This window comes from Thunnus thynnus, chromosome 10, assembly GCF_963924715.1.
Source record: "Thunnus thynnus chromosome 10, fThuThy2.1, whole genome shotgun sequence".
Classification (NCBI taxonomy): domain Eukaryota; kingdom Metazoa; phylum Chordata; class Actinopteri; order Scombriformes; family Scombridae; genus Thunnus; species Thunnus thynnus.
In genome coordinates, this window is record NC_089526.1 from 27,600,844 (window position 1) to 27,628,603 (window position 27,760).

General features: G+C 40.2%; 2 protein-coding genes across 3 annotated transcripts; both read left to right on the forward strand.

Moving 5' to 3' along the window:
• Positions 1–436: 436 nt before the first annotated feature.
• Positions 437–8,410, forward strand: coq3 (coenzyme Q3 methyltransferase). The gene is made up of 6 exons (XM_067602333.1): positions 437–707; positions 2,280–2,417; positions 4,650–4,749; positions 6,279–6,554; positions 7,374–7,533; positions 7,967–8,410. Exons 1-6 carry the CDS (start codon positions 529–531, stop codon positions 8,140–8,142), a joined length of 1,029 nt encoding a protein of 342 aa, XP_067458434.1. The 5' UTR covers positions 437–528; the 3' UTR covers positions 8,143–8,410.
• A 227-nt stretch (positions 8,411–8,637) lies between these two features.
• On the forward strand, positions 8,638–27,428 carry faxcb (failed axon connections homolog, metaxin like GST domain containing b). Of its 2 annotated transcripts, XM_067602332.1 has the most exons (7): positions 8,638–9,296; positions 11,140–11,261; positions 14,094–14,229; positions 15,121–15,317; positions 20,832–21,049; positions 22,212–22,328; positions 23,583–27,428. In XM_067602332.1, exons 1-7 carry the CDS (start codon positions 9,243–9,245, stop codon positions 23,900–23,902), a joined length of 1,164 nt encoding a protein of 387 aa, XP_067458433.1. In that variant the 5' UTR covers positions 8,638–9,242; the 3' UTR covers positions 23,903–27,428. The 2 variants fall into 2 exon arrangements, with proteins under 2 accessions (XP_067458433.1, XP_067458432.1); XM_067602331.1 differs by lacking the exon at positions 8,638–9,296 and having other exon boundaries at positions 9,317–11,261.
• The last annotated feature ends 332 nt before the right edge of the window (positions 27,429–27,760 follow it).

Below are 27,760 nucleotides of genomic sequence, written 5' to 3' on the forward strand. Positions count from 1 at the left end.
CTGAAGGTCAGGAGGGATACATGGCTGAAAATGTTCTCCCATTCATATCTGTAGCTAACAGGTTTAAACTGCTTGGAATAGTGTGGTTAACATCCCGTTAGAAGAGATTAGATGTCAGGAAAGAAGATATTGTCACAAACCTGATATAAGTGGCGTAAACTCAAAGGATGGATGTGGATAGTAGGGTGGCAAAATGTGCCATACAACATGACGATGTAACAAAAAAAAAACCTAGCAGCAATGACTGTATGGAAATGACATTAAAATGATCTAATAACCTTAACACTAACATTCAAATAACCACTAGGAATCAATTAAATTACAATCAGACAATTAAATCGCTGTATGCATTTTTTCCAGTGTTTGGTGTTGAGCTACTTGTTTCCCGTCGGTACCAGCGACGTCAAGTGTTCCGACCGGTAGGAACTAAAGTGTGTTGTTCCTACCCGAGCAGTAAAGACTTCAGCACTGTCGGTCACTGACAACAGTCACGGTGTTGTGGATTACATAGTGTTTTATGATATTACCATGTACTCGAATAAATTGAGCCGCCTCGTGTTAGGGCTCTACAGGCGTAAAGCAGCAGCTGTGTGCGGTGTGGTGGTGCACAGTCCCGCGGGCCGGAGCACATTCAGCTGGGCTGCGGTGTGTAAACAGCGGACACTGTGGCTGCAGAGGAGTGCCAGTCTGGAGCTCCGTCTAACCAGGTACTGGAGTGAACGGTGGATGAGACCTATACCTGTGTCAGTGTTGTAATATCTGAGGAAAATAGATGTAGCTAGTGAGTAACAAATAATTTAGCTAACCAAAAATGGTCAAGTTGGCAAACCCAATAGAGTGGAGCTGTTAGCACGTAGAATTTAATATTAATTTGGTAACACAGTATTTAACTATTGGCACATAGGGGTCAGTCATTTTCAAAGATCCCCTCCAGACATGTATTAAGTCCAAAAATACTTTGCTTGGAACAATAGTGTGTGTCTGATTTGGTTTTTCCAAAAAAAAAAAAAGTATAATTACCATATTAAAAGTTAAACTACATTACACAAGGTGTCTCCTACTTCACTGTAAAGTCACTCTCATTGTATATGCACCGGACGCTACACGTCTCCACATCACACTTGTGTAAGTTGAATACTGGACCAGGATTGGCTTCCAAACTAGTCGTGAAACCATATATCATGCTCACAGGCCCAATATTATATTGGATTTTCAGTGAGCTCAGAGAAACTTTCCACTTTCAGCAGATTAATGTGAAAACAGCCTTCTAGTGTCAAACTGCACATACATCACTCTACACAGTGAAGCTCACACATTCAACTCTAGGAACAAGAAGAAAAACATATTTTTGAGTGAAGGGGGACTTTAAATATCCCGTTTATGTATATAAAATACTCTGTTTTGATTAATAGTTTGTGTCTGATACAGTTCTTCCACAAAAAAAAATTACTTAAAATAGTATCTCCTCCTTCTCATTAAAAATTCCAGTATCTATGAATATGTAAATATTTTAAATTTCTAAAGTTTTGTTACTGGATACAAGATGTCTCCACCATAAAGCCTATTCTCAGTGTTTGTGCACTGGAGGCTTCAAGTTTCCATATCGCACTGGACTGATTGGCTCCAAACCAGTTGTGATGTCACAAAACCTCCTCGTAAGTACACACACCTTAAACTCAGATTTAAGGTGAGCTCAGACAAACAGATTAATGTGAAAACAGCCTTCTAGTGTCAAACCCTACACATACATCATTCTGTGAAGCTCATACATCCAACTGTAGGAGCAAGAAGAAAAACACATTTTTGAGTGGAGGGGGACTTGAAACTAAATGTAAAGATGGTTTTATGACTGCAACAAATTATTTTATATATTGATAAATCTGACAATGATTATCTTTGATTTTTCTGTTTGATTAACCATTCCTGAACAGTCAGAAAGTGGTGAAAAATCTAGTGACCGCTTCAGATTTCTTCCTTCAAAATGATATGAAACAGAAAAACAGCATATCCTCACATGCAGAAGCAGCTAATGTTCAGCGTTTCTGCTTGTTAAATGACTAAAACGCTTAACTAATCATCTAGCTGTTGATTACTTTTCCAAGATGCTAATTGAATAATCAACAGATCATTTCAGCACTAGTGGAAGATTATTTGGCATCGTTATAGAGGCAGAAAATTGTCCTAAGACATTTTTCCAGTTTTTTTATTGGCTCTCTTTTTAAAATGTGATGTTTAGACACACAGTATTGATGTGCTCCTGTTCATTTTTTCTCATGCAGCACTCGGTCAGCCTCCCAAACCACAGTGGACCCTGATGAGGTGAAGAAGTTCCAGTCACTGGCCGGCAAGTGGTGGGATGAACAGGGAGAATTTGGCGCTCTTCATGCCATGAATGACCTGAGGGTGCCTTTCATACGGTGTGTGTTTGTATAGGATATGCATTTCAACATTCATCACATTTTTGTAACACCATGATGTCACGCCTAAGTCGCTGTCTATAGAGGAAGGTGATTGGCCGACAAACAATTGTGTCAAAACATAACCTGAAGGAGATCCAGCCTTGTGGCATTTGGGAGCCAAGAACACATCACAGATAATACTGAAGTAGCAGAAATCGAAAGTGACAGAATTCCTCCACACATCAGCACATTTTCAGCCAATAGCGTGTCAGCCGCCCCAGCGCTACATATGTGCATGTTTTGGGGGGCTGACTGGGGCTGTTTTGATTGATAAGATCTGCTGTTAGGGCGCTGCATGATAAACATTGTATTACTCATCCGACTGAGAGCCTAGTCCTGCTCCCCCCCCCCTTCCCCCTCTGTGGTCCTGTTGGTGGTGATGATGATGTGTGTTTGTGGTGACAGTATGACAGATTCAATGCCAATGTATGTCTTGAGCGTGGCTGATTTGCCTGATGCAGCTCTGGCCTCAGGGTGTGTCTAAATGAGATGCAGCACCACTGCTACTGTTGCTGCTGTTTCTTTTAGACTCTGACATTCTTACTGTGATACAGGAAACGCCGTTTGTTTCCTTTGTTTCAATAATCCTGTCTAAATGCAAACTGGTGTTCAACATTTAAATGTGTTACACAAATGTTTGATTTTTTTTCCCATTGCTTCTTCATTTGAGGAACGTGCACATGTTAGAATGTTTTATGGTTGCTTTGGCTCAATTTTTACGTTTCAGTTTAAGTTTTTAAGTTTTAAGTTTTTAATGTAGTGTAAGAATGACTCTGGAAAATGTTAAATTGTATTTACTGAATATGGTGTACCACTGTAAATATAGAGTCTGACCTTACACTACACTAAGTCCTGTGTTCATAAAAGGCAGAATGATAATTGTGATAATTGTATCAAAAACGTTTGTGATTTTATTCAACAAACTAAACCTGAAAAACCTTAATCAGTCATCTAATATATAGTAAAATACAGTAACAATGCGATGCTGGAAAGCATATAATATTAAAGCACAATGTACACTACTAAGGACTAAAGCTGCATTTACCTGTTTCTTTCTCTCCACTACACCGCTACCACATATGTGAAATGTAAGGCAGCAGTGGTGAAGTGATATGCAGTTATGTTGCCCTGCTGCTCATTGAATTGAATGAACTGTATGTTTAGTAATAAGCATTGGAACTTAGTGTTGTATTATTATAGTTGTATTGGAGCATTTTGTCAGTTTGTATTTTTTGCAATAAGAGTTGTGCATTTTTTTGACCCAAGTCAATCAAAAACACAGTAGTATATTTAATTTGCTGTCAGAAATTTGTGTTTTTATTTTAGCAAAATATGATTTTAAATGAAATAGGATAGCATGTAGAGGTAAATAAAATAACACTCTTTCTGGGAGTGGAAATTCAAATTTAAATTTAAAGGTAAATACCTTGAAATTGGCTTTAACATTCAATGGAAATGGAATTGGTAATGGATCATTTTAACTTCAGTTTAACAGTAGTCTACATTAGTCAGACTATATTTTTTGTATCAGGAGCATAACAAATCTCCATAATAAATAAAAATGTGAATACTTCATCATGTAGCTTGACATTCATTCCGCTCAGTCTGGGGCTTTGTAGCTTTTGTCAGCATCTCTGTGTGTTGTGTTGTGTTGTGTTGTGTTGTGTTGTGTTGTGTTGTGGTGCAGTTTGGAGCTAGTTAGATGCATATCTGTCAACACCTAATCTTTTTTTTCCTTCATTGTTTGCACGAATGCTCTTGCACCCCAGCAGAGCTTTAATGAGGATGATGCATGCCCAGACCTCGGCCTGTTCTGCATGCTTCATGCCTGAGGCAGACAGTCATCAGACAGTGTGTGAGGGAAGGAAGGAGGAAGGTAGGGAGGACAGAAGGAACACAGGAGCGAGGTAGGGATGAATCTGTAGCTGTGATTTAGCCAGAGAGGATAACTTGAGGTTATTGGGCTGGCTGATTGTGTAGCTCAGGGCGATGTGTGGGGGGGGGGTTGGTTACCTCCTTTACATAAGCAGCATTATGTACTGTAGGCTGTGGAGGATTAAGATGCACACATGGCTCCTTATCATGACAGATTTGACTCCTGATTTTGAAGGAGGAGGATGTATGTGGTGATGGGGTTGGGAGCAGTCTTTTGATTTGAAAATGTGAACTATTGCTTATTTTCCTATTCAGGGATAATCTGCTGAATGTGCACAGAGCTCGTCATCCAGGGAAACCACTTGCTGGACTCAGAATACTGGATGTCGGCTGTGGCGGCGGCCTGCTCACAGAGGTAAAAAATGTGTGTGTGTGTGTGTGTGTTTTGACTCTTGTGAGAAAGACAGAGTCAGTGTTAAAATGAAATGCAGACAGAAATATGCAACTGTCCCCCTACACAATCTCTCCAACCTCAATTGTTTCAATTGCAACCTTTCACGTCAGATTTTCTTGTCTTTCCAGATATAAGACTGTTTCAGTGAGAGAATCTGCTTTCAGTGCAGTCAGTCCTATCACATACATACATACCAGTACTCAAGAAAACATTTAAACGTCAGCCCGATTCTTGTTCTCTGTTGATTTGACTGGTCTCAGCTTGGTGGAGTGGACAGTCGGTCGTTTACAGTTGTTTATCTGTTTGTTAGTGTTGATAGCTGGGCAGCGAGGACAGAGCTCCTGTCTTAGCTTTCATTTGAAGTGAGGGCATACGAGCTGTGCTGTGTGATCTGGAACGACAAAATCAGGTCCTGTATTTATGCGGCTCTGTCACACAGGCTGTCATATTCAGATACAGACACATGAGGAAAAACCAAAAAGTGTCTGTTGAGATTGCAACTATGAAAGCATCTCTGGATGTCTTGTCACTGTAAACCCCTCCTATCAGAAGGGATCAGATGTGGCAGGATGGAGATCAGCCTCTGGGCACACAGGGCTGTATGTTTAGTGTTTGTCCACAAGAGGGCGCTGAAGTTCACATCCGACCACCGTTAATGCTTATTATCAGCTCTGACATGCTGTTAATGAATACTGGTGCATAAAACTGTAAAAGTGTGATGAGAATATAATATTTAGCATGTTTAAGTATTATATAGCAGTTGTAGGCACCTGTTCTTATAGTGAAACGCCAGTAAATCTTAATCTGGGGCACATTGTGGATGTGAGGACTGTAAAGATATGATCCAGCTGCTGTCAGGGACCTGGAGGAGGGTGTTCAGAGGTGCTAGAGTGACAAAGAGCAAAGAGATAGTGTACACATCCCATACCATATTTTTTAGGTCAGGTGCAGGACAGCAAATGAAATGAGGGAAAAGAGAGTCTGCACACTGGATTGTAGCTCCTAAAGTCTTTTTATTACCTCCCACTTTACTGGGCCTCATCAGGCAAACTGCCAACATGAAAAGAGCAAGGCATCAGCATGATGTAACTTATTTGGTGTCTATATACTGTACGCCTCACTTTTTGTCATGTTGAATGATCTGGTGAGGTTGAACCGTTGGCTTTTTCAGTTGGTAGTAAAGAGACTTTGGGAGCTACAATGCAGAGTGACAAAAAGCAACATCATCTTTAGGAGGCCACTTAGTGCTAATATTCCTCACTGATTGATCCGCTGCTTATTTTCTCAATTAATTGCTTAGTCTATAAATTGTCAGAAAATAAACCCCAGATAAAGTCATTAAAATCAACACTCTGAAACCTAAAATGATTTTTTTTTTACTATCAAATCAGACAAAGGAAAGCTGCAAATTCTGACAATTGATTTTGCCATTTTTGCTTGAAAAATGATTATCAAAATAGTTTTCTCCCTCCCTCTTCTTCCTCCCCCAGCCCCTTGGTCGTCTGGGAGCTGATGTGGTGGGTATAGATCCAGTAGAGAACAGCATCGGCACGGCACAGCTGCATGCGTCCTATGACCCGGATCTTCGTGAGCGGGTCTGCTATCGGGTCTGCACCCTGGAGGAGCTCTCAGCAGAGGAGGAGGAGGGAGGAGAGGAGGAGGAGGAGCAGAGATCGGGCCAGTTTGATGCAGTTGTAGCGTCCGAGGTGGTGGAACATCTGGCCGACTTGGAAACATTCGCCTTCTGCTGCAGCCACGTGCTGAAGGTGTGTCCCTTAACAGTGTGTGCTTTCTTCCAGCTGTGATTTCATGTCAGATATTTCTGCATCAACATACAGTGTGTGTCTGTGTGCTCATGTGAGCGTATGTTAATGTGCATATGGTGATTTTACCTTGTTTGCATCTGTTGTGCGTCAGTGGGAATAGGATGTGTTTTTATGTGTGTAGTTTGCATTGAACCTCCACAAGCTTTAGTGAAAGCTGTACATCAATACTGAAGGCAGATGATCATAATCTCCTGGGTTAGCGGGCCAGAGGAGTTGAGAGGAGGAAATGACAGCCTAATCTTCACTTAATGCTTCCTCATTTGGTGAAGGCACGACTAGACTTTCTCTCTCTCTCTCTCTCTCTCTCTCTCTCTCTGGCCAATTCTCTCACTCACTTCTGCTCTTTTGGATAAAAAAACCCTTAAAATGTGTCTCACCTCAGGGCAGCTTTGCAGAGATGCTTAGGTAAGAAATCCTGTATTGTGTGGATTCATTTTCTAGAAGAACCGCATTCATGCTTTTATTTTCTATCTCTTCCTCTCTCACTCCCTCCCCTCCTGTCAAATTGTTAATCTTGACCGAGGTTGAACCTTGAGGTTTGGCACCGTTACTTTGTGGTCATGAGACTGTCCACTGAAAGCCCTTAAATCTATCCTATAAATACTCTCCTGCCTCAGGCAGCAGTGCACCTCATTTGTGTGTTGCAGGAATGTCTGTTTGTAAAACATGTTTTCTAAAGCAGCATCACCACTACAACAAAAACTACAAATATTTCATACTTTATAAACTAAAACTGTCCTTTTTGTGTGCTTTGTGCAGCCAGGCGGCTCTCTCTTCATCACTACTATTAATAAAACCAACCTGTCATACGCGCTGGGTATTGTTGTAGCCGAGCAGCTGCTGCGTATCGTTCCCAGTGGGACACACGACTGGGAAAAGTTCATCAGCCCTGTGGAACTGGAGCGCCTCCTGGAGTCCAGTGAGTCCTTCTCATTCAGAGAGTCACATAGTTTCCCTTGTGAATAAAAAAACACCAGAAACACTTGACTTTAAGTCACTCTATTTAGCATTATTTAAACATTACTAAATAGTTTATAACACTATAATGTGGTTGTAAGCAGTAATAAGGACATTTGTAAGTGTCTATCAATGTACAGTATTTGTCAACAATTATAACTTCTCATGTGAAGACATATTTTATATTATTACAACTGTGTATTTACCATAATGTCATTCATTATCTGTTTATACACCAGCCTCCGCCTATGAGTGCCCACAGGAGGAGTTACACATTAACACTTATCATATCTGCTAACAACAAAATACTACTCCCCAAAAACGTTGATCTCATTTGTGCTGCTCTCTTCTCCGGCCTCTAAACCCACAACCCGCCCCCTTCATCCTTTTATCAGATGGTTTCTCAGTGCAGTCTGTCCAAGGAATGCTGTACAACCCAATATCTGGAGCCTGGAGCTGGACTGACAGCACAGCCATCAACTACGCCCTCCACGCTGTCAAACTGACAGAAGATCCCCAGCCAGACCCCCACCCAGAGGACCCAGCCCACACTGCTGCCACACACAGCTGAGTCTGGAGAAGAAGTCAGAAAATGGAGGCAAAAAAAAAACCAAACAGATGTGCGGAGTCCTAAACTTTCCTGAGGCCAGCTGTGATGCAGCATATGAGACTTATTCAAGGAAAGAGACAAAGACATGTACTACAGTTGCTGGTTTTGCAGGATTAGGATTGATGTTCATATTACTCTTTTTTTAATATATTTAACTGAATCAGTTTGCTCATTTCAGCTGAATTTTATGTGATTTGCTTTATCTTCTATTAAAACGATGCTTTCATCAGTTGCGTTTCTTAACGGTGGACATATGACAGTAGAAAATGGAACTGGTTTTGCCCTGGCCACTAATAATAAATATTATTTCATGTGGTTTAATAGCATTTTTAGCTTCCAAAGCCTTCGAAGGTTTGTGTCCACACACGAGAGAGCACAGTCACATTCTCTGGGATTATAATGGGTCTCATGTGGAAGTATTATATAATACAAATAAAGCCTGTGGTGGAGAATAAGTCATGCTTGTATGATGTTCTTAAAGAGACCAATACTCAAGCTTCAGGAGTTGTGCAAAGATGGTGTTTTCCTGTAGTGCAGCAGCAGTTAACAGAATAGATTCTGGGGACTACAGGGGTTCTTGAGGGGTTAAAGGAGACCCAGCAAAACAAAGAATATTACTGGATAGAACTGATCAAAATTCACGTGATGTGTAACACTGATGATCTAATAAGGAAAGAACTCCCCACATATCCACATGTCCAGTTTAGTCTCTGCGGTTGTTCCCTCACTATTTCAGCTGTCTGTAACAACAAACTCTCCTGCTCTAATGCGCGCTCATTAAAGCCGCGGGAGCGCGCGCTTAACTTGCAGTAGCCATGGCTGCAGTGAGGACTGATGTACAGCAGCGTCATAGATTAAATGCACACAGTTCATTTTCTGCTTAAATGCTCTTGATGTCATAGATGTGGACAGATTGTCAGCAGTTGACGGAGAGGAGCCGGCGTTTCAACGGCATCGGGGTGATGTAACCTAAAGGAAGGATCTTAACCAAGTCTTCTTTTCTAGAAGTTGTCCTCATCCATCTCTAGGCATGCCCGAGAAACAGATCCAAAACACACCCGATGGATTCATTCGTCAAGATGAATTTCTTCTTACACTTCCGAAATTGCTCCAGAGTGAGTAGATTTTACAATCTGCCTGCAGTGTGTCAGACATTTATTCAGGTTTGTTTACATAGTTCATACATCAGATGGTTATTAGCGCAGCTTAACGTTAGACCTGCAGTAACGTTACAGCTGATCTGAAACAATGCAGGCTACAGTTATTACTTAACAGTCTCTTCTGCACAGGCTGTGTGTACTTACAGTATGTGTGGTAACCTACTGTTGGTTGCTATGAGAATTTTATATTTTATTTCATGAGGACAGTTTACAAAGAGTTAATTTTATTTGCGGGTTTTAAGCCAACAAAGATAAACAAATAAACTCTACAGGCAACAACAGTGGTCACTAACTCTGTTCAATATGGTTACCATGGATACAGTTTAACTTATATGAACGTCAGAAGGATGTCGTCACTCAGTGTTGTTGCCCAATAGACTGTGTGTTCGCTATGGTGAGCCACTGGTTTCACTGGGATGCAGGGGCTCGTCAGGGCGGGGTGGCTCCTCTACTGAAGCAGACAATAGGCCCGCTGCGTCAAGACACCGGAGTTTGACGCATCAACACCGGATGTTGGACGAGTTTGCTTTTAAAATAAAAATATGAAAAAAAATATTTTGAAACTGCCAACATCTTTATATCTTGATTAGTTGGCTATTGATATGAATATATGTGAGTGCAACAATAAGATATGACACAAAGAAAGAACATAATCTTTCCAGAACTTTCAGCAGGCCTCTCAATTCTCCTTCATTTCCATCACACTTTCATTTCCATGTCCAAGAATTAACTATAACGCTTTTAACACTAAAGCGACAGAAAAAAAAGAAGTATGAAAGAACTAAATATAAACTGCATAATGTAAATATATACCAAAAATGTGTTAACAACTTTACAGCACTGAGCCTGTTTGGAAAAGGTGAAATAAAGGTGCTGTGCTGTGCAACTCAGCGAGAAAAGATGGACATCAAGAATGAAAATCAGAAAAATTATATTTGAAAATATTAAACAATTAACCATTGAAATAAAGGGTATATGCAGGAAAACCGGTAGGGACTGTTACAGTGGAGGACTTACTCTGATAAGAGAGGTAAAAGATTTCACATAAGCCAGTCCTCGTAATCTACTTAACACGCCAATGTAGCTCTGTAACATGCCAGTGGTCTAGTGTTAGTATTGTCTAGAACAGTGGTTCTCAAACTTTTTTTTGTCCAAGGGTCTCCCACATCATAAGATTTTTGCTTTTAGATGTTTTATTACAGAAAGTGTATGAAACCTATGACCAAAATAGTCATACACTCTGTCATTGTGTTATTTATAGATGCAATTATAGTGAAAATACATTATTCTCCTTTTTTCTGCTGATCCCTTTGAACCCCCTCAAGGACCCCTGGGGGTCCCTGGACCCCACTTTAAGAACCACTGCTCTAGAGAACAGTGCACTAGCCAGCAAAACAACACTTTATTTTGAAAAGCGTGACCGGAAATCCGTTGTTGTGATTCTGATGAGCTTGATAAAGGTTTCTAAAAACCCGCAAAGGAGAGCGGACTGGGTGCTGAGCATCATCCCAGGGAGGGGGAGCGGAGGTGTTTATGGTTTTATGGAAAGATATTAGCCACACCGCCGCCATGCCGTAGACAACCTGCCGGGCGTTTGGATGAAGTCTACCGGGGACTGCAGCAGGGAGGAAGCGGGGCGGCTGTAACCGAGGCAGGGAGGATGTACTGGGCTGCTGGCATCGCCTCTTCCCGGCCGTGTGTGGTTGAACTCGGGCGGAATCACAGCCTGCCTCTCGGGCTGTGCGGCTCCGACCAGCAGCAGTCTTTATATGGCTATATCATCGCCTTCCCTTTGCAGGACTACGGAGGCATCATGACGGCTCTGGGCTCGGACTCCTGGTGGAAGAAGACCCTCTACATCACCGGGGGGGCCCTGCTGGCGGCTGCAGCCTACCTACTGCATGAACTGCTCGCCATCAGGTAAGGATGCACAGTACCTGCCCTGTTTATCATCATCAGGTCTTTTTTTTATTTCACCTCCAAAGCTTTGGGTGTGATTGTCAACCACAGCCCTGTTGACAGTAATGATTAGTGTTACTAGACTGTGATAAAACCATGAATGAATACGGGAGTCCAGACACAGGCTCTCATTTCTCCGCAGATCTCGCGGTTGTTGCAGAGATTTCACTCCCTGTTTTCCTCCTTCCAAGGACATGACACTAGGTGGGAAAAAAAAATAACGAGTCACGCGTCCGCCCGTGTGCCAGCTCCCGTGCCAGCCCCGGTGGCACCTGAGCGTGAATAAATGAAGCGCTCCCTGACCTTTAATGCTCTCTGCCCCGAGAGAAACAGCTGCTGCCTATAGAAATATAGAAAAACACGCCTATATTTGCAGACATGTCTTCTAATGGCGGCGGATGCATACAGTTTGATCAGCCTCTGCGATGTAAAACAGATTAACTCTAGGCTATTGTTAGTGCGGAGAATGAGTGCGTGTCAATAGCTGGATTATTTGGGGCCAGGTCAGTGCCGGGGAGTAAGTACATCCTGTGACAGTGGCCTGGTAGTGTCTACTTTCACTCCCCCCCTCTCCCTCCCCCGTGATAATCTGCGTAACCTTGCATTTCGTGCAGAAACGCTCCTGCTGAATCACGTGCGGGATACTGAGGCTAGACCCGCAGCCATCATCTGTCCGGGCCATGTGATGGGTTGTTGGCAGTGGCAGCGGCTCTGCCAAGCTAGTCGGCTTTTATTCTCTGCGTCCCTTTGTGCAAGAATGTGTAGAGAGATCTCTGAGCGGTTCTTCAGGGAGATTTCAGCGCCATATTGAGGTGGACAGAGATATAAAAGACAGAATAAGATGTACAAGACAGATCAGGCATGCTAGTGCAGAAAGATGCCACCAGATACTTCAGCACCATGTAACTGTGGACAGCGACTTATGAGACCTGGGACAGTTTCAGCACCACAAGGCAGTGGACAGAGACACAACAGCAGCACCACAGTGCAGCAACTCAGCTCCTAACATTATCAAATCCTTATATTGACCATCATAAGAGAAACAGCCGCCACTGTAAACAAGACAAAAAGACCCAGTCTAATTCAGTAACATACAATGAGCATAAAAACAGCAAAAGTGGCCTTTATAAGGTGTGTGTGATGGGTTTAACAAAAACCTTTTGCATAGTCCAACATGGAAGATATCTATGGTCACTTCAGAGGCTGTGGTTTATAGTGCTGTTTAATTGTCTTATACAGAGAGGTATTTCTAATAATTTGTCAACAGCTCTCGAAAACAATTCCAACAAAAACTGAACATTATAACCTTTATGAAAGTAGGAGTATTTGTATTACACTGCATTAGTTTGAGCTATTTGTGCCTGATATACTGGAAAACCAGAGTAGTATTCATGAAATAATGTTTGATAAGGAGTAGAGTGCATATTGCCAGCGTCCTGTACAGTTATATTAAATTATTCAAACTTAAAGAGCATTGGCCAGTGATAAAAGAGACATTGAACAGACCAGCCAGCATATCTCTGCCTGTCTGGAAAATGATGCTAATTCTACTTTGTAAAGTCTCCTTTTGCTCCTTTTTGTTTGCTGCATTAATAATATGTGAGGAGAAACAGGAAGTTTGACATATATAGATCAAAACTGTATTTCTCCCAAATTTTCTAAATGCTTGAACACCATAAATGGTCAGAACAGGTCCAACAGACACGTTTCATATCTCTTAGATATTACATTGAATTCTTCTGCTGTGTCATTGATCTTATCTCATGTCATTTAATTTTATCTTATTTCAAAGGAGAGCTTCACTCATTAATGTTTGCAGCCGACAGTACAATAGCTCATCATGAAGACAGTGTGTGACTGCAGCTGTAGAGAGGGATGGGAAATGTCCAACTGGAGCAGTGTGATGACTCATTTAGTCAATAATTTCAACTCTAATGGAAGCTCTTAATACCTCTTAGCTCAGTGGGGATAGTGATACAGAAGATTAGTATCAACAGTATTTTTCACATAAATACTGTTGGAATTATAGGCAGCTCCAAACTTCACTCCTCATTTCAAAGAAAATTTGACCCTAAAATACTTAAATACATCTATTGCCAGTGGAATATTTCCATTTCTTGGGCTTTTTTTAAATTTGAGACTCAATGAGGAAACCTGAGTGGCTGAAAATAATTAATAAAAAGTGTATGTTGATGGGTTGTAGAGAGTGTTTAAAAAAGCAGAGCTCAGGGACACAGGGACCATCACTACTGTGTCACCGTGCTATAATAAACTACAGGTGTGACCTGTTCCCCTGAGGAAGGTTTGTAAGAGCCTGAAACTGAACAGCAAGTCTTGCTCTCTGTTTGGATGCCGAGTGCTGTTCTGGTTTTTCGTCACAGCACTGGCTGACCTAGAAAACAGGTAGTAACACTGGTCGCTCTCGGCCAGACTGGGGAACATTTTCATTGAAGGATTCCAGTGCTGACTGTGATGTTTGTATCAGGAGTTTTTAAGCATTTTTTTCTTGCACACTGGCAGACAGTAAAACTAGTTAAAGACTAATGTTATTTTCTTATAAATCAGCGTCTTTTTCTGTAAGGTGGTTTTGTTAGCTGTAACAGTAGATACTGTACATGCAGGTTAGTTTTGACACCATCAACATGGATTTTTATACAAAATTCAAATGGCATTTACTTATTTTATACAGTATTCAATGCAAAATAATCATAGGACCATCAATGTGATGCAGACAGTAGTATAAATGACACGACTGTTCTTTTTTTAAAGCTTTTGTTTTCTGTGTCTGTGTAGGAAGGAGCAGGAGTTGGACTCTAAAGATGCCATCATCCTACATCAGTTCTCCAGGCCAAAGAACGGTGTCCCCAGCCTCTCACCCTTCTGCCTCAAAATAGAGACATACCTGCGCATGGTGGATCTGCCCTACCAGGTGATACACAGCAGACTCTGCTTCACTAGTTATTAAACACAAAGCTGCAGTACAGGAGAGGACTTTTATGTGCTTGAGTCTATTGTTTCTGTCTGCTGAGTCATCATTCCTCAAGCTAACTACCCACTTCTTCCAATTTTAATGCAGATCAACAACAATGTTACCAGAAATGTGAAGCACATCACTTCCTGTGTGACAGAGGAATTTTCATAGTATTGTGCCAAAATGTGCATCCCCTAAAGAAGTCATAATGCTCTTGATTCATGACAAGTACAGCATTTTTGATTTTCCATTTTGAATACTCTGAAAACCTTTTGCTTTTTTTCCCTTGAATCAAAGCTTTGTGTACTTGTGATGTGTTTGAACATGTTTCTTGATGTTCAGCACTGGAATCAACGAGTTATTTTTCTTTCTCAGATTGTTTTCTTTGGATGCTTTTTAGGGGCCTGAAGACATCAAATTAGTGCAGAAATGATCGTTTTATTATCTGATTAGTCTTTCAACAGAAACTGAAACAAAAACTGAATTTTGATGATCAACTAATTGTTTATGTCATTTTAAAAAACAATTTGTTGATGTCACTTCAGGCTTTTGAAAAATGTAATGGACAATTATTACAATTTTCTTTCTGAGAAAATATATGTAATTCACTACAATAAATAAGATAAGATAAAAAAGTTAAAAAAAAGAACAACATCATTTTGTGTAGCAGAATTATGTTTTTTCTCTTTTCATCTCTTGACCCCTATTCGAAAAGTCATCAATAAAATAAACATTTTGTGGAATTTCAACTTCTAAACATGACCTATAAGTTTAAAACAACATGTTATTTTTGTCCAGAGCATGTGTAGAATTCCACATGTTCTCACATGAAGCTGTGTCTCTCTGCAGAACTACTTTGATGGGAAGCTGTCGCCGCAGGGCAAGATGCCCTGGCTCGAGTACAACCACGAGCAGGCTTCAGGGTCAGAGTTCATTGTGGACTTCCTGGAGGAGAAGCTGGGTGTCAACCTCAACAAGAACCTCACCCCACAGGAGAGAGCCGTGTCCAGAGCTGTCACCAAAATGGTGGAGGAACACCTCTATTGGTAAGTGACAGTGAGAAAATGCTGCAATCGTGTTCCGTCTCAAACCATGAAGCCACTTGTGATTTTAAAGGCAAAATGCAATCATGTATCTATAATTTGATGTAACTGTTGTGCTTGTGGGCAAAATTCTGTTTTATTGACTTGAATATGTACGTTTACATTTACATATTCACATTTAAATAGATGTTTTAACACCAAATCATCTTGAATAGCAAACCGCCCACACAGAGCCCAATGAAAAAACACTGCCATGTTTATTTTAACAGCTAAAAAAAAGATCTCATTTTTGAATTGAAGTGTCATTTATGCAAAGATACCCAACCTTCCATCCTCACCATCAGTATTGTGTTATCAGCCATGCTCGTGAGTCTCTGCAGTACCTCTGGGTGAGAAACACACTTCTGCTGCTGCCAGGAAATTGTTTACCACTTCTCCCACACCCAGAGAGACCATTACCTAAAAGCTCTATCCATCTTTCACTACCCTTACACACACACACACACACACACACACACACACACACACACACACATACACACACACACACACACACACAGTCATGTTTCCATCACTTCAGAGGACATTACATTGACTTACATTCATTTCTTACTTATCCAACCTTAACCATGACCACCACATGCCTCACCTTAACCCTTATCCTAACCATAACATAACCCTAAACTAACCTTAACTTTAAACCAAGCCTTCACCCTAAAATTAATGATTTTACGTTAAGGGGACTTGCTTTTTGTCCCCATAAGGGAGGCAAGTCCCCACAACATGACTGTGTAAACAGATTTATGTCTCCACAATGTAAGGAATACCTGGACCACACACACACACACACACACACAAACATACTGATCTAATTCTTTGATTAGTTTAAGGTGGCCTATTCTTCTCTATTAAATGATGTCAGGACACATTTTTAACTAAACTCTTGGATCTTAGTCCTCAAATTGAGCCAAACCTCAATGTGTAATTCGGGGGGAAAATAGGTTGGAGATTGTACCATTTGTCCATTGAAAACAGGGAATTCCATAACATTTCTTCAAAGCCATAGAGGTCATTCATGTAATGCACATCCCCCTCCCTCCCTCTCACCTCCTTGCTCTCCTTCCTGTGCTCTTCCCTCCGCCCTGTGCCATGTTTAGACCCACTGATTGAATTATTTATGTGAAGGAAGGGCAGTGTGGCGGCTTGTTGCTCTTTGTGTAGTCAGTTGCAGGCTAGCTGGAGCCCTCTCTAACCTCCTTTTCCTCTGTTGATGCTGCTATAAAAAAAAAAGATAACAGGAAACTGAAGAACTAGCAGCTGTGTTTTATGCTTTATCCACTGTTTCTTTCTCAACAGTTTCTTTAATAATTACTTTTTAAGGATGATGGCCAACAAAGAAAAAACAGCCTTTGAAAAAAATGTATTATATTTTCAATAATTCATCTTAAAGCTGCACTAAACAATACATCAAATAACTCTGTGTCGCTTCTAGTGACAAACCCATGAAGAATTATCATGACTGCAGATCTACGGCGCTTTTTTATCTTTTGTAGTTCTCTGTTTTGGTTTTCTAGCTTGCAAACTCTGTTCCCTAATTGGCCTCACTTCAGGCAGCAGCAGGCAACTATTGTCAGCAAAAAATCTCTGATAAATCTACTGTAGGCTACCTACACAGCATCAAGCATCAGACAGAAAAATAAGCGACTAGCTAGTGAACATAGTGGAGCATTTAGCAGCTAAATAGAGATATTTTTCTCATATTTTACATTTGTCTGCTTGTCAGGAACTCGACTCCAAATGAATACTAATGTCACTCATGTATGTACTAATGTATCAATAAATGTAGCTTTAAATCTAAAAATACCTCCACTTTTTTGTGTTTCTGTTTTTAAAATGTACTAAAAACACGATTTGTGCATCTAATCTTTTTGTAGGCCTCATTAGTATGTTACCACTAGGAAAAGCAATGCAATTTTTTTGAGTTTTACAATATAATTATCTCATCTTCTAAATTGCCCCGTTAGGACTTTTACCAAGACAGCTGTTACAGTAAGTTTACATTCCACTCAAGGAAGCACTACTGCTATTACTCATTATCATCATCAGTACATACGGGGTGAAGGAGTTCTTTAAAAAAATGAACTCCCTTTACTCGATGCCTTATAAGCTTTGATGTAGACCCCAACATCCCTTATTGTACTTATTTCAAGTGTTGAAAGCAGTCATATGTTCACTAAACCCAGAGGTTGATCTGTTCCAATGGATCCAATTGAATTGTACCCATTCTCAAAAATAAGTTCATTTTTCATATTTTAATTTGTTTTTCCTTTTAACTATTTTCAACTTTACTTCAGGACGCGAAATCAGCTCCAGTCAGATGGTTATCCTTCCATTCCTACCTGCCATACAGTCAGGCTCATGAGTCATAACCATGAGTGGGAAAAACTTAAATGGAAAAGATTTTTTTAAAAATCAATGTCTTAATGGCACCCACTCTCATTCCCCTTGAAGTAACCCCCCCTGGCTAAATTGTATTTGATATTTTGGTCAGCTTAGTTGCATCCAAACAGCAAATCTGGAAACAAAGGACAGTAGATCCTCTTGGGACAGCAGATGATGTAACAGGAAGTGGCGTGCGGCCCCCAGACAGTCACCACTCCCAGATGTAATATAGGCCAGATGCTTTTATCCAATTTCCATCGAGCGCCCGGTCATATAGAGTGATCCAGAAGACTGCAGGCAGGAGACAGATGCTTCTTTACAGTCATATCACAGCAATTATGACATGAGGCTTCTACCCTTTCAGTGGGGAGCTCAGACTGTATTGCAAGTCTTGCAGTCTTGTGTGTAAGGATATAGCAGCTTAATCTTGTTAGTGTCTACACGCACAAAGCAGATTGGCTGGAAAAAACCAACAGATCAGAGTTGACACCGAATGTACCAAATATTAGAGACAGTTACTCTTTTCATTATGTGCATTAATGGGATGAATCCAGGTAAAACTGCTGTCTCTTTTTGGTTTCTTTTTTTAGATTTATACCAGTCTCAAAGGGGCAGATGCAGATAAATTAAAGCAGAGTTAGGGAGGGATTCTGAGGCTTTGAGTTGGGCTTGTTTTCACACACAGACACACAGGATTTGTCTGTTGCCTGCTGTGAGACAACTCTCTACTTGATGTCAAGATTGCTCTTTTAAAATGCCCAGGTGTCTTGCTTTTTTATTCAACCCAAGCAAGATCATCTAAATGCTGCTGTTTCTCCCAACCTTGTGGAAATTTTGTTCACCAGTTTTTAATCCAAATCTGTAATAGAATTTCTCGGATGTGCGCACAGTCACCTTTTCTCCTCTAACCTATTTCTGCATGAGTGGCAGGGACAGACTCAGAGCATTTTCTCATGTTTATAACTACAAGCTGACAGTTTGAAGGGCTAAATATATGATATTGTCTCCTGGCAGCGAGCTGAAAGCAGTATAGCTGATGAATGGGCAGGGGGGGCGGAAGTGGTGGTGCACTTTTATTGATTAAGATGAGGGCAATTGTCCATAAAGCTTTGTTGGTAACAGGACACAGGCTGAACCTCTGATTAAATAGTCATATTGCTGACACAACTGTACATCACTATATGTTGGATTCATGACGAGTGTGGTTGGTTTACGTCCTCTGTCAGAGCTGGAACTGTTGTCATGAGGAATTGCTTTTGGTATCCTGAAATAATGTCTGTCTCTGAGGATTTCAACATTTTTAAAGGCCCCCTCCAGATGTTTTAAGATTTATATCTTCCTCTCCCTCTGAGAAATCCAGAATCTATGAATATGCAAATATTTTTCATTGTGGATGTCACCTACTTCATTGTAAAGTTCTCAGCATATGTGCACTAGAGGCCTCCAGTTTCCACATCACACTTGTGTAAGTTGCATACTGGACCATGATGGGCTCCAAACTTCTTGTGATGTCAGAAATCCTGCTCACAGGTACACACCTTAAACTCTTTATTTAATGTGAGCACAGATAAACTTCTTCTAGTGTCAAACACTGCAAATACATCATTCTGCACAGTGAAGCTCAAACATCCAACTGAAGGAACAAGAAAACATTACATTTTTGACTGGAGGGGACTTTAAAGTACCAGTTCACCAGCTTTTTCTTTTTGGTGAAGATATACCATGTGGAAGGAGAACTACAGTTGCATATTCAAATACAACCACTTGATGAACATAATACTGAATTAACCCATATAGTATTACCACCTTGATAGCATCTGGTTAGACTAGAGACTTTAGTTCATGTAAAGTCAGTTTGCAATACTCTGCAGTGTGTCTGCACTCAGTTTAGCTATTCATTACCGGCACTGGCTTTGATTGTTGCTTCCACATGAGAGCAAGATCAGAGCTTTTAATGTTACAAATGAAGACAGCTTTATTTCCTGTTGTCATGTTGATACATCATTTATCATTAAGCAGCTCATAGCAAAAATGACCAAGACCACATCTTAATACAAGAGAAACAACTCACTGTTAGAAGAGAGATACTGTAACATCTGGAGGATCAGAGGGGCAATGGGTCAGGTGTAGCATCCTGTTTGTTTACACAGAAACTACTTCTAACACTATTTATTCTTACTTAGAAATATGGATTTATTTTGGGTATGTGTTCCTATAATGTGCAAAAGTCAATCATACATAGAATCAGTCAATTAGCTGATCGATAGCAAATTAATCAGAAACTATTGTGACAATTGATTAATCGTTCATTTTAGGCAAAAATGCCAAACATCTGTTGATCCCAGCTTATAAAATGTGAGAATGTGAAGCTTTTCTTTGTCATACATTATAATAAACTGAATATCTTTGAACTGTTGGTCAAATAAAACAAGACATTTAAAGATGTCGCCTTGGGCTGAAGGATGTTAAAGCAGGCATTTTTCACTATTTTCTGACATTTTATAGACGAGGTAATGCATTGATTAATTGAGAAAATAATCAGAAGATTAATGAATAATGAAAATAATTGTTAGTTGCAGCCCTGGTTGTATGCACGTGCAGGAAGATGATCTTGTTACATTGTGTTTATAACCTATCGTGATATCGTGATAACCTATCGTGATAATCTACTTTCAGTTAAGTAAATCACTGTATAGTAGGCTGATGTTGTGTAAAGGTTGTTTTGTTTTGCTTCGCTTATACAAAAATTACTGTCACTGTTAAGACACAACTGAATTGCAACGGTTCAAGTCCAGCTGTGGACCTGTGTTGCATGTTGATCCCCATCTCTCCCCCTCATTTCCTGTCAACTCTCTACTGTCCCTATCTAATAAAGGCATAAATAAAAGATATCTTAATGATAAAAAAAAAAAGCCAATAGGAACCTTATATATTTATTGTTTGTTTTGAGCCAGCCATAATTAAAACTTTTGTAACACCAGCAGGTGAGACCATGACTCCAGACTGCAGGTGTTGATCTGATTAAAAGAGGTAACCAGTGTAACTTTATCATGCCTGCTGTGTGTGTTCTTTCAGGACGATAGCCTACTGTCAGTGGGTGGACAACCTGGAGGAAACTCAGAAGCTTCTGGCGATGAGCGGCCCTCTGAGCGACACGCTGAAGTGGCTGCTGAGCCACCTGAACGGGAGCATGGTGCGCAGGGAGATGTACGGCCACGGCATCGGACGCTTCTCGAAGGAGGAGGTCTACGCCCTGATGGAGAAGGACATGAGGACACTGGCCACCCTGCTGGGTAGGAGGGACTGTTTGTTAGTGTGCGTGTGTGTGTGTGTGTGTGTGCGCCATTAAAATGTATTCCATTAGGGATTACCCAAACTCCGTTATATAATCTCATAATATAGTTACCATATTTTTATAATTTATTTTATTTGAACTGCATGCATTTGTCACTGTAAAACTGTAGTAATTTGTAGAAAGAGTTCTTTGTTTCTAAAAACCAAAAACACTGTACAATCTCAAATTTATTTCATTTATCATATTTAAACCCATGTTGGTGGATCGTTGTGGAGAAATTTGAACTTTTTTAGAACATTTTTTTTCTTACCAAAAAACCTGAAGTAAATATCAGTGACAGCCTCAACAGAGGTTAGTTTGTCCCGTCAGGCACAGGAAGTATTCATGTTGATATGCATAATATAAAATATCAATTGATAATTACAACACGTTTCCTTGAACTGAGACAACATATTAAAGATTTATTCCTATATGTGGTTTCCATATAGGCCAATATAAAAAATAATATCTATCTTTGCCTCCTTCTGTGTGTTTGTATTTAAATGAGATATAGAAAGAAATTAGTAGAAACAAGGAGTTTTGTACTGGATGTCAGACACAGGGATACATTATCAGAGTGTTCAGATGGAAACAAACAGGCAGATGCTGCAAAGAAAAGTGATTTGCATCGATCTGTTTGTGCCATTTCAACGGACAACGCCTCGTTGAAAAATGGAAAGCTATTCCCAGAGTGAAAGCATCAGTACGCTCTGCTAACATACAGCTTCTCTTATGTTTTGCTGTTCCAGACTCAAGTGCCAGAAGTTTGAATCTAAAATCTGCTGTTGTTGCCAGAAGTGCAGCTCTCCCAGCCTCAAAATGAAATTAGTTTATATGATGAACTACATCCTCTACAGGAAGATTATTGATTTTAGTCTTTTTTGAGGCCAGAAATACTTTAAATATCAATCATTTGAGCTTGACCTTTCTGCAGTGATTTGCTTTCCTATCATTCATCAAAATTGGTTGCATGTTTTTATTTAAAAGTATTCAGATTGCTTTTTCTGGTAACTAATAAAGGGTTTTTATAATAAACCATCATTAGCATATTTCCATGTAAAAAACAGTGAAGATTTCTCTGTATTAAAACTTAGAAATTCTGTTTTGTGTGTGTCCTGCAGGAGATAAGAAGTACTTCATGGGTTCTAAGATGTCAACATTAGACGCCACAGTGTTTGGGCATCTGGCCCAGGCCATGTGGACTCTGCCTGGGACAAGACCAGAGCAACTCATTAAAGGTTTGTGAAATACTCAGATATGTATGGAAGTTGAGAAGCGCCATGCTTGCAATTTTCTTTTTTTTTACGCTGGTATCTCGAGATCACAACTTAATTATCTCATTATCTCGAGATAACAAAGCTCATTTTCTTAACCACATCATAAGGTCTTAGCATTATTCTGACTTCAAAGAGATATGACCCAATCTCTTAAGAATAAAAAAAAACTATAATCAGTTTAAGAGAATTCAAAGTGGGTTTTACACTAAAGGCTTTTGATAAAATTAGAACTTTTTGTCTTTGCATATGATATGCTCTGCCAGAGTTCACAAAGGGTGCAGTGTCAGTTTTATTTCTCATCTCTCACTTATTATTGTGTTATGTTAGGCCCATTTGCTGTATAAAATATGGATTCATGGACATTATTCATAATTTGATTTATTATGACAACATCAACTTGTTTGGTCTGGCAACATCTTGAAAAGTGCACAAATACATGTACAATTTAGTTGAATAATTGCGATAGTGAAAAGAAAATATGTTTCTACTAATTACTAATTAACCTTGTCTGTCCTGCCAACGAGATTATCGATTATTGCAACTGTTCTAATAAGCATCTCTCTAACCTTCTGTTATCTTGAGAAAACAAAAGGCCAATTTCTATTTTGAGAAATTGGCCTTTTGTTTTCTCAAGATAACAAGATAAATTAACCTGTTATCATGAGAAAACAAGCTTTGTTATGTCGAGGTAACAAAATAATTAACTTGTGATCTCAAGATAACGGCATTAAAAAAAAAAAAATGCAAGCATGGCCATTCTTGGCTTCCGTAGATTATGAGTTAAACACTGCATATTTCAAATCATTGAATATCTATGCTGCTGTTTTATTTTGAGCTTTATCACTCTGTTTTTCCCTACTGCTTTGTCATAGATGTATGTCTCTGGTCCAGCCACTAGATGGCAGTGATAGTCTGCTGCAATGCAGAGTTGCTGACATTAGCTTTGATTGTTGTTTTCACATCTCTCACAGCACCGAGATAGTGGAGAACACTTGAATCGCTTATCTTTTCAGAGAGCAAAATCAGAGCTTTTATTGTCACAAATGAGAACAGCCAATTCTCTGTTGTTTTGATATGAATTTATGATGAAACCACTTGTAGTGAAGGGATAACACAAAAATGTCTTTTTTACATCTCCCACATGTATTGTCTGCCTCTGTGTCAGACTCAGCATCTATAAAAGCTCATACATTTGATCCTGCTGCGTCCTTACAGGAGAGCTGATCAACCTGGCCATGTTCTGCGAGCGGATGCGGAGGAGGTTCTGGCCTGAGTGGTTTGTAGAGGTGGAGGATGTTTATTACGACGGAGACAGTGAGAGCAGCGGCAGCAGCGGCTCCCCTACAGGCCTGGACTTTGGCCTCTTCTCCAGGACTGACACTCTGGAAGACAGCGACGGCAGCATCCACTCGGCCGGACACACACACACACACACACCCGACTCCGACCCCTCGCTCTTTGACTCAGACGTGGGCACAGGGTCTGACAATGACATTCAGCTCAAGGAGGAGTTAATGCCAGACCTGGAGGTTTGACCTGAGATTGGTTGACAGATTGAGACTGACGGGAGGTTGGAACAGCTGCTGTGTGTGGAACAGCCTGTCCAGACAACAGCTCTTACAGCTGAAGAAAGTAATCCAGCTCCTCCACCTCCAATACCCCAAACATTATAACTTCCTAATGGACAGAGTGGGTATTTATATGCAGAGCATTAAAACTGAATCCCATAATTCACATGCTACTGTACGGTTTGTCCCCTCCCGTAACGTCAGAACTGTCCCTGCGGCAGTTTCTCTTTGCCTTATTTGTCTCATCCTACGATACAGAAGACAGTGTGAGGGGTTAGCAGAGAGGAAACATCTCATGAAGGTGCGGAGACGACAGAAAAGCGTTGAAGACAAGACAGGTGGCACTTCACTTGCTATGAAACGATGCAACTAATCACCACACTGCCACATGTCTTACCGCAAAAACCCGTTCAAACAGGTGGAGATCGATCATGTGGCTAAAAGGAACAGCTGCTATGTCTCAGCTGTTAACCATCCATGTGCTGAAGAGGAAACACAGCTGACTTTGAGTGCCAGTTCATGCCCTAGATTGATCCCCATGTCATTTCCTTTATGCTACTGTATGTGGGAATCTGTATCAGAAAATTATGTCTCCATCAGACCACAACCTCAGTGATATTATCACCTGTAGGCCTGTGGAATAAGAAGTCAGGTGGAAGGATGAGCAGATTTGTGCCTGTTTCATTTACTAGTTATCTTCCTTATTTCTCTCCATTAAGTAGATATTTGCTTAATTTTCTTATCTGGGAAGTTGGAGCATTTGGTCATTAATGTCCTCTCAGTATCTGTGAGGCTGCAGCTCTTATATTTGACCACTAGATGGAGTTAGCAGACAGCCTCCTTCATTCTGTAACATCAAGGTCATTCCACCCTGAGGAGCTGCAGCTGCTTTAACACAGCAGATCATTTCTCCTTCAGCCCTAAACTTCAATATTCTGGTTCCCATTCATACATGACATGTCTTGTGCACAATTAGGAACAAAAAAGTGTTTAGTGTGTGTGATGTGTGTCTGCATACTTGCATAGTGCGACAGAGCTCTGCTACAGATCAGCCTTAGTGCTTAGACTAAAGAAAAGGGTAAAGTGAACACAGTTTGCTTTTATCCTGCAACAGTTTTAGTTTTTAACATAATTTAATATCAGTGCCACTTTATTTTTCTTTCTATATGATTGTATGTGTCAAATATATATATTTTGTTAGTCTTTCTTTTCTTATTGCTCTCAAAGAGAGACATTATTTTGCACTAGTGGAAATTAATTTTCACCTTATTTCAGTGTGAGCAGTCTGCTGTGGAGGTATATAGGTGGGGAACAGGCCAAATTAATGGGAAATGTGTAGTGCAGGATGCTGAGTGTTCTGATAATGATTGTGCTGTGAGGGGACTGTGCTGCTTATGTTGGCTGTGTGTATGTGAATGTTACTGGGTGTGAATGTCATCAACGAAGCAGTTGATGAAAAAGTCTTTGTAGAGACGGTCAGAATACCAAATCAAACAGGAGTGAACATCACCAGTTTAAAAAAAAGTGGACCAAAATGTCAGAGGAAATGTTCACATTTGTTTGTCACGTTAAGCTTGGTGGAAGTGCTCGTAATATGATGGATGTAAAAAGATTGTGGTGCATATAGAATAGATGTAATGTAAGTTAAAGGGTCAGTTTACTCAAGTTGCACAAACATATTTTCTCTCTTATCTCTTGTGATGTTGAGCCATGCAGATAGTTTTACTTTTATTTGCCCAGGCTTTGATATGTCTGTCTCTGAAATTTGGAATCTGGAATTTAGTTTGTGGTGCTCACAACACTGAAATGTTCAACATCAGTTTCCACTTCCTGTTACTCTAGACAGAACGCACTGTCATCAGTTTTACTATGGACTATTTCTTTGGTAGACAGTGTATCCAATGTTCATAATAGGTATGTCACTTTTTCAAAAAAAATCAAGTTTGAATGAATGATAACTAACATGTAATTAATAATTCATATAATTGTTCTAATTCATTTGAATGCAAACGTGGCATCATCCTAAATTATCCTGTAGTTCATTTGCGTTCTTTCCATTTGCGTTCTCCGCTGCCTCACAGTACAAGACATGGTCTGTTGTTGCAAAAAAAAAGTTCCAAAAAGCGAGAAAGTTGAGGTTAATGTCACACATACTGTGAATTTTAAATTTGAACAGATTGTTCCAGATTAAATATTTAATTTTTCCACTTGTTTGAACAGTAGTTTGAATTTCAAATAAAAAGTGACATCTCTAGTTCCCAATGAGATCTGGGATTATTCAGACTAACAAGGGCACAGGTTCTGGAAAGAGATGTATCTGTTGAATTATTTAAAGCTGCCATAATCAGTATTTTTTATAGTAACAATGGATCAAATGGCTACATGTAATGTGAAGGCAGTTGCTTGTAGTCATGAACCTACAGAGAATTATCAACCATCTCTGCAGTTCCCCAGCGCTACAGAGTATTTTAGCATCTTCTAATTCCTTGTTTTAGTTTTACAGCCCCACAACTGATTTGGTTCAGTATCACCACTGCCATCACATCCTTTCCATATGCAGCAGGCAGCTTTTTTCAGTAAAACAAAAACACAAAAAGCCACTATACATGCTCAGCACCAACAAAGTTAGCTAGCTAGCTAACTAGCTGGTGAAAGTAGTGGAGCATGTAGCAGCTAAAAAGAGTCTCAGTACATAGTGGAAACCAAAACAGAACTATTATGGATTTACCTTCATCAGGTGGTCAGAAACACTGCTAATGCTAATGTTGCTGCGTAACTGCTGGATGTGTAAATAAGCAACTTTTTGCTAACATTCGTCATATCAAGTTAACGGTCAGTGTTGCTTACAGCTTGTTTCCACTGCGTCCAAGTGGACAAAAAATCACTTACAGTCATTTTTAAATGTCATTTTTAATGCTGTGAGCACCACAAACAAAATTCCATTCACCCTCATTTCATCGGGGTGGAGATAGAAATCTCAAAGACAGATATTTCAAAACCTGGACACATAAAACCAAAATCATCTGCATGGCCGAATACCACTGGAAGTAAAGAGAAGATATGATCTGTTTGTAATATGGGTAACCGGACCCTTTAATGATTGAAGCCTGGATGGGTGAGTTGGTGACAGAAGGCCAGACTTTGATCCGGTCTCTGGAACTCTAGAAACAACCTTCTTCCATCATGTCGTCCAGTGGTTTGCACCCCGACCCCCCGCCTGGCCTGGGTTGTGTGCTTTTCAGTCGCCTCATCCAGTCTGGACATCATTATATACAGTTGGACTGATTTTAATCAAGCCATATTAAAACTAGATGTCTTGTTATTGGAACCATGTCATAGCATTACTGCTGGGGTAATGTAAATATTGTATGTGTGACAAACTGTACCATAATGTATGTAGAGCAGACTGATTGATCAAACTACCTATGGATGTGCAGTCATAAACTGGAGCGACTGGATGATTTCAATAAAGAATAGCTGTGACAATTTTAAACACAGTTGTAATGAGTTTAATTTGCATCCTTATCATGTGTCTCTGCGTTAATAAAAAGGTGATGATGTCATGACACTGCTTTATTGAGCTGCACACTGTGTTTTGGTAATCATAATAGCCAGCAGATATGTCTGACTGTATTTTATGTGTAAGGTTGTGTGTTTTCAATCAGACTACAAGTCACAATCATTCAGGTGCGGAGGGGGGCTGATTAAGACTCTGCCTGCCGCTGGAGGCAGAAGGAGAGGAGGGAGGAGGAGGAGAAAAGAGGAGCAGGAACTGGAATTGGCAAAGTTGGAAAGGGGGGGGGTTGAGGAGAAAGTTGAGCCAGA

Coding starts and splice junctions, on each gene's coding strand:
- coq3 (XM_067602333.1), top strand. CDS start 529: ATGTACTCGAATAAATTGAGCCGCCTCGTGTTAGGGCTCTACAGGCGT. Junction 2,418..4,649: donor CTGAGGGTGCCTTTCATACG/GTGTGTGTTTGT, acceptor TTTCCTATTCAG/GGATAATCTGCTGAATGTGC. Junction 4,750..6,278: donor GCGGCGGCCTGCTCACAGAG/GTAAAAAATGTG, acceptor TTCCTCCCCCAG/CCCCTTGGTCGTCTGGGAGC.
- faxcb (XM_067602331.1), top strand. CDS start 11,002: ATGTACTGGGCTGCTGGCATCGCCTCTTCCCGGCCGTGTGTGGTTGAA. Junction 14,230..15,120: donor TGGTGGATCTGCCCTACCAG/GTGATACACAGC, acceptor GTCTCTCTGCAG/AACTACTTTGATGGGAAGCT. Junction 22,329..23,582: donor ACCAGAGCAACTCATTAAAG/GTTTGTGAAATA, acceptor GCGTCCTTACAG/GAGAGCTGATCAACCTGGCC.